General features: G+C 43.9%; 1 protein-coding gene across 1 annotated transcript in view; it reads left to right on the top strand.

Annotated features, from left to right (window-relative positions):
- Window positions 1-6,884, top strand: part of LOC103925599 (merlin-like) — a 20,890-nt gene that overhangs the window by 11,270 nt on the left and 2,736 nt on the right. Inside the window, exons 10-16 of the mRNA XM_009334331.1 lie at window positions 1,391-1,465; window positions 2,251-2,364; window positions 2,807-2,929; window positions 3,515-3,732; window positions 4,632-4,734; window positions 5,468-5,595; window positions 6,194-6,344. Coding sequence (XP_009332606.1) covers window positions 1,391-1,465; window positions 2,251-2,364; window positions 2,807-2,929; window positions 3,515-3,732; window positions 4,632-4,734; window positions 5,468-5,595; window positions 6,194-6,344 — 912 coding nt within the window. The remainder of the gene's footprint in view (window positions 1-1,390; window positions 1,466-2,250; window positions 2,365-2,806; window positions 2,930-3,514; window positions 3,733-4,631; window positions 4,735-5,467; window positions 5,596-6,193; window positions 6,345-6,884) is intronic.

Raw genomic sequence — 6,884 nt, 5'->3', positions numbered from 1 at the left:
GATGATCTGTAAAGTATTAATGCCATTTTCATATGCAGCTGTCCTCGTAGATGAGGTTTGAAGCACACTGGCAAGAGGAGACATGCAGAGAGATGTACATGTTTTTCTGCTTGAATTCTGCCAGTTCGTCAGTGCATGATTTCAGTCTTCAGCCTACCATTGCAATTTCACTGTGATTTCAGAGCCCATCTTTCACTTGTAGAAGGTACAGTGGGGAGTGGGTGAAATTTAGTCTCCTTACAAATCATGTGGCTACATGAAGGCTATAATCAGAAAAACAAAACCAGAAAAACTACATTGGTACTGGAATACCTGGAATTTGTCAGCCAAAGGACAGCACAGCCTGTTCCATTTTCTGTGGGCCTTCTGAAAAACATTGAGGATGAGATTTGCTGTCCAGAGTTAGATGTGCATATGTTAAATCAGGCAGGGCAGCCTGCAGGAGTTCTGCCTCCAAAAAGTGTTCAGTCCTTGCATGACATTAAACTTCTCTGGTCTGTGGATAAACTGCTTTAACTCCCTGTTGTTTGGAAATTGGGCAGCCCTATACTAAAGCTGCACTGTATTCAGTGACACATTCACAGCCCTGCTCCTCACAAGGCAACACATTCAACCAGTTGTTATCTACAGGGTGAAATGAACTCTAGCACATTATGATCTTGGTGACTCAGATGGCCTGAAATTATACATTGCATTGCAAATGAATTATAGGAATAGAGTGCTAGCTAACCCATGAGTCACAGAAAACAGGATCTTAAAGAATGGAGCCATATTTTGTTATGCAGCCAAACTGAGCACAACATATGAAGTGAAACAGTGTGTACTGACCTGGCAGCATGAAAGCCCTTCATGTCCTCTGGAAACAGCTTAGGAGATAGGACTGAAAACGTGAGAAAGCAGGAGCTCCAGGACTGTTATCTGATGGTAGAAGAACAGGTCCTTCAGGCCCTTGATACATTTTGTTTATGCCTGCAATGATTGGTGTTTGACATCTCCCTGACTTTAAGAATATGACTACTTCTGGGGATTTGTAATGTATTCTGTTTTCTTGATAACCAGTGCTTGTTCCAGTGTTTTTAGTATAGTTTGCAATGCATAGGTGGTGGTATTATGAAAACCACCATCCAAACTGGCACTGGGGTGGATCTGTGGGAGGCTTTATCTTCTAACAGCCTGCTACGGGAGCAGATGAGGAACCTGTGTAACAGCAGCCCTGGTTCTGATTCTTTTGAGCAAAACATTTTTGCATCACTCTCCCCACGTTTGTCCCATAAATCACTGCTTCCCTGGAGAGAAGTGGAGACGGGGTAAAGTTTGCATTAGTATTAATAGTTTCAGCTTTGTTTTTCCTCCTTCTCACTGTGTTTCCTTTTTTCTTTTGCCTGTATAGTTAACTATTAAACCTCTTGACAAAAAAGCAGAAGTCTTCAAGTTCTTTTCCTCTCAACTCAAAGTGAACAAATTGGTAAGTGTTCTGCTTTCCTTCTTTAAAACAGCCTGGTAATACTGACTGATATCTGAGTGAGAAACACTGTTTGTAAAACCTATGGAGAGGCCAGGGATCACTGAGTTTCAGCATGTGTTTTCCTGAGGATTGTTCTATCCGGGAAGTGAGGGTGCCTACGTTTGTCCTCTCTGGGAAGGGGAGATGACGGGTGGAAAGCGAGATATGAAAGAAGGCCCAAATCACAAAGGGAAATCCAGATGCTGGAAGGGGAGGATGTAGTATATGGAAAGGTGCAAAGCCACTGCAGCATCTGCCTATCTGGCTGCTGTGGGTCCTTAATCAGCTACTGTCTCTCCTTTTCTGGGAGAAGCAACAAGGAAGGGACCTAATCAACTGGCTAGTTGTATCATCACTGATTGCTTCCTAACACAACCACAGGGGCTGGGTCACTTCTCAATGAGCTTGTGGAGGGGCCATCACAGGTGACCATTCATTCCCACAGCTACATCTTGTGTACTCTTGGCCTAGATCTATTGCCTGTTCTTATTTAGGAAAATGGAACCAGAGGGGGCTGGAGGACAGGAGGAACCCCTCATCCTGTTACGAACTTTTCTAAACTATTATGTATCTGGGTATGAGCCTGCCCTAGGTGCTGATTTTCTTGGAAGGGAAACAACTGCCAATACTTGTGCTGAAGTCAGAATTGTCAGCTTCTGTCCTGTGAGGCCAATGTGGGGCTCTTTGTCCCTCTGGCTGGGGCACAAGTACGTAAAAATCACATTTGCTTTGCTTTTCCTATCCAGATTTTGCAGTTGTGCATTGGAAACCACGACCTATTTATGAGGAGAAGAAAAGTAGACTCAATAGAAATCCAGCAAATGAAAGCACAAGCCAGGGAGGAAAAAGCTAGAAAAAAGGTAGATTCTTTCTGCTCCTCTACTGTTGAAAACACTAATTATTATTCCAGCTGGTGCCCTTGCTGTCCATGCATTGCATCAATATGTGTGTGACAGGTGAGAAAGTGCAGCAGGATTTAATGTGGGAACAGCTCTAATGTGTATGCAGCATATGAGGATGTAAGTGATGCTTGTGAAACTGCATAGGTGATCACAAAGATTTGGGGTACATAACAGCTCCATCCAAGTCCTCTTTCAGCAGTCTGAAATAACCGGTATTACCTGTTAGAGGAGTTCAGTGCTGCAAAGTGCAAGCAGCTTCAGCATTGCATCTCTGGTGAGTATCAGTCCACCAGCTAGAGAGCAGTCCATTCTTCATGAGATTCATTTGCTGTGCTGCTTCAGGCCCAGATGAGATTCTGCTGCAAACCCACAAACGTGGTATTGCTCATTGTATTTCCAGATGGAGAATCAAAGGCTGGCCAGGGAGAAGCAGCTCCGAGAAGAAGCTGAGCGAGCCAAAGAAGAGCTGGAAAGGCGTCTTTTCCAGTTGGAAGATGAAGCCAGGCAGGCCAATGAGGCCCTGGTGAGTAGCACATCAGTCTGAATATTCTTGTGCTTGACGAGCTTTCTTGGTTTGGAAGCATTTTTTTTTTTCTTATGGCTCCTGTGAGACACCAGGAATTATGGCTCAGACAAGGCTGGAGAGTTTCTGTCCACTGGTGGAGAGGGTGTGCTGGAATACCTGGGAAGACTCTGATCTGCCATAATCTCCATTTGCTGTGAGCCATTTGCTCCCTGTATTTGGTTCACAGTGCTTTCTTCAGGCAAAGAGGGAAGAAAGGAAGCAACCTCAGAGCTGAAATTGGGAGAAAGGGGCATGATGCACTGGCAACTGAAGGGGCCAACTTCAATTTTTGGTTGATGTCTTTGTGCAACTCTAAGCAAATGTCTCCTTGCTTTGTAGAGGTGAGAGGCAGGAAGGAAGTTAGGCAATTCTGGAGCAGAGGAGGAACATCAGACCCTACAATTATGTTTACTATTCTTTTTATTTTAAGGAATAATATTTTTATCGCTGCATCTTTTGGGAAAATATGTCCTCTTCCTGACTGTCTGCAGGGATGATTTTGTAGATGCTAGACAGGGTAACTAAGAAAAATTTTCTTCTTAGCTCCGATCCCAGGAAGCAGCAGAGTTGCTGGCTGAGAAAGCTCAGATTGCGGAAGAAGAGGCAAAATTGCTGGCCCAGAATGCTGCAGAAGCTGAGCAAGAGCGACAGAGGCTGGAGATCACAGCTCTGAAAACCAAGGAGGAGAAACGCCTCATGGAGCAAAAGATGCGGGAGGCAGAGCTGATAGCAGTGAAGCTGGTGAAGGAGTCTGACCGGAGGTTAGATTTGCTTGAGTGGGGTTGTGTGGTCTCTACTGGGATGCCTGAGAGAGTGCTGCTTTTCTCCGAGCTAAGCCCGGGAGGGAGGAATTGTTCCCAAAGCAACACTTCAGAGTGACTAAGCCTTCTTGCATCTTATTTGTTCCACTTGGTACCAGTGATTGTGAAGCAGGTCAAGAAGTTTACAGAGGATCAGATGTTAGGCTTTAGATGTTTAGTATTAAAGACCCAGAATGCAGAAGCATTTTCTATTTAGTGTTATCAAAAGAGCACTGGCTACCTAGCTATCTAAATTTACCAGTCTGTATACCCTGTGAGTTATGAGGCTGTTACCATTTATTAGTACCAAGTGATGGTCTCTTGTATCCCTTTCAGATCTTTGAGAAGTGTAAACCAGGTAAACTCATGTGGAATATAAACCACTCTTAAGTGTTTGCATGTTCCATAACACTGTGCTGCCTGAAGATGCAGAGCAGACCAGTGTTGATAGAGGATGTTTAACCTTGCTATTAAGGGCCTTCTGCTTGTTTTAAGGTACTGCCAAAAAGCTTGCCAAAATAAAAAGCAGGTATGTTGCACCTCTCCCCACCTCAGGGAGGATCTCTGACAGCCTGGAGAATATGCATCAGCAGGTCATAACTGAGCCTATGGAAATTAGGAGTGGGAAAAACATGTTAATTCAGCCAGTTTGTGCAGGATTGTCTTTGAAAGCATGTGTCATGCTGTGTCCAGTTAGTTCTCCATGTGACTATCCTACCACAAGTGTCTTTGAGTAAAGGAATCACTCACAGTAATGGATCTTGTTCTCTGGAAGCTAGTGAGGTACATAGCTCTGAAATCCATGTGTTGCTCTATACTGGAAATCATCAGCCATTTATGTCAGGATATTTGTCTTACAGAGCCAAGGAAGCAGAGCATCTGAAACAAGATCTGCATGAAGCCAGAGAGGCTGAACGGAAAGCAAAGCAGAAACTCTTAGACATAACCAGGCTTAATTATCCTGTAAGTTTCTGCTCTCCTGGGCACCACTTCATCTTCAGAGATAGTCAGATGTTGATTGCATTTTTATGGCCCCCATCAAGCTGAGTAGTGGCATGTCTGCATCCAGCTGGGGGACAAACACCTATAGGACCAATTGGTGCTTAAACACAGTGTATCTAGGATGGCAGTTGTATTTGTTCTGGGCAGTGAGTCAGGATGATAAGAAAGGCGAGACAAAAGTGAAAAACAGGACTGGTGTTGGGACTTAGTGAGCAGAGATTGTCTTGCCTGCATTCATGCCTAATATTGTCTCTGTGCCATCTTAGTCAGGCAATAATTTGTGGAGGTGGTTGTACTGAGCCAGCTGTGTTGTCCTGGTATGTGAATTTCCTGTAAGTGTCTTTAGGCAAAGCAAATGAAGCTGTCTCCAGCAAGAAGGCAGTGCTAAGGCTGTGTGCCCCAACTCCCTCTTCTGCTCCAGTCTTGCTGAGAATGGATTTCCATTCTCTGCTGAAATAGAGAGGAACACTGCAGCCAGGATACTACTCTGCCCTTGGATCTGTGGGTTGTGGGCTTCAGCAGTTCATCTGGGGCCACTCAGGTAGAGGTGAAGGGCTGCAGGAGCATGTGTGTGTCTCAGAATCCATGGGTAGCTTTATGAAATGGCTCAGCATGGCATTCTTGCAGAAGCTGGGGAGATAAACCCAAAATCAAACAATCAGATCTTACTGACTGCTTGTGTTGCCTCTTCCAGCACATGGTCAAGTACCCGCAGTACTCGCCAACTGACACCAGAGATGCCAACTTTGACAAAGGATCTATAAAGCTGGATTTGAAGGACATTGACCTCAAGAGACTATCCTTTGAGATAGAGAGAGAGAGGTATCGGTATTCTTATGGTGTAAATAAATGAGAATGTTAATAATGGAAAGTACAGAAAGGAAAAAAAATCTCTGGGAATCACAGTTCGTCCTTTTAACAACTCAGGATGGCCTCTTACTTGTACATATGGCTGGAGGCCTTTTACTGAGCTGGTGTGGATTGTCTGTGTAAGACTAGTTATTTACATAGAGGAAGTGTTCTGGTGGTATCAAGCCACGACAAGTCCAGGACCCTTCTGTCTTGGAGAGTGTTATGTCGGGCAAAGTACTCTTCTGGAGTAACAGCATGTTAGAGGACAGAAGTTTCCCTCTAGTGTTGAAGTGTGGTACTGCTTTTATCTAATACATCGAGAGGCTTTTCCTCTCGGTCTGGAAGGAAATGCTTGGTAAAAAGTTAGTAAGTGTGTGAATGCTGAAGGGTGGAAGTGAACCCCCTTCTCACTGGGTCAGGGGAGTCAGGCAAAATGACGCCTGGCACATGTCAGCCTATCAAAACACCAAAATGAAACTAAGAACTTCCTCTCTCCTCCTTCCACACACACCTGTTCTTGAGCTATGTCATGCCAATAAGCTTTTTGTCTCCAATGTGTGGACTACAGGCTAGACTACTTAGAAAAGAGCAGAAAATTCGAAGATCGGCTGAAAGAACTGAAGTCTGAAATTCATGATTTGAAACTAGAAGAAAAACAGTCTGGGCTTTACTCTCATTGGAATGAAGTACTGGGATCCTTGGATCGCTCTTTAGGAAATGTATGTACCCTAAATACCTGCCACTTTTTTCAGCATAAACCATAAAAGAGAATAGTGTGGGTGTGCCAAAGGCAGTTGCTGTATTTCAGTTCAAGGCACACGCTTTAGTACCCTTGATAGTAAAATATTAAAAACATGAACACAGACAAGGAAAATTCATGTCAAAACAAAATCTAAGAAGTTTTTCTTGGGTGGGATACCAGTACCATAAGCAAAAAATAATCATCTTATTTTACAGATTATGAAATCACAGTAACGGTTTAAGGTCTTGGAGCAAACTAAATTGTTGTAACTTAACACATTTAAATGTGGTTCCTCATAGAATCATTTAGGTTGGAAAAGACCCTTAACATCATCGAGTCCAACCGTTAACAGAACGCTACCAAGCCCATCGCTAAACCATGTCCCTAAGCGCCACGTCTACACGTCTTTTAAATACCTCCAGGGGTGGTGACTCAACCACTTCCCGGGGCAGCCTGTTCCAGTGCTCGATAACTCTTTTGATGAAGAAATTATTCCTGATATCCAATCTAAACCTCC

The sequence above is a fragment of the Pygoscelis adeliae genome, unplaced genomic scaffold, assembly GCF_000699105.1.
Source record: "Pygoscelis adeliae isolate BGI_AS28 unplaced genomic scaffold, ASM69910v1 Scaffold771, whole genome shotgun sequence".
Taxonomy (NCBI): domain Eukaryota; kingdom Metazoa; phylum Chordata; class Aves; order Sphenisciformes; family Spheniscidae; genus Pygoscelis; species Pygoscelis adeliae.
This window is presented reverse-complemented; position numbering and strand designations above follow the sequence as displayed.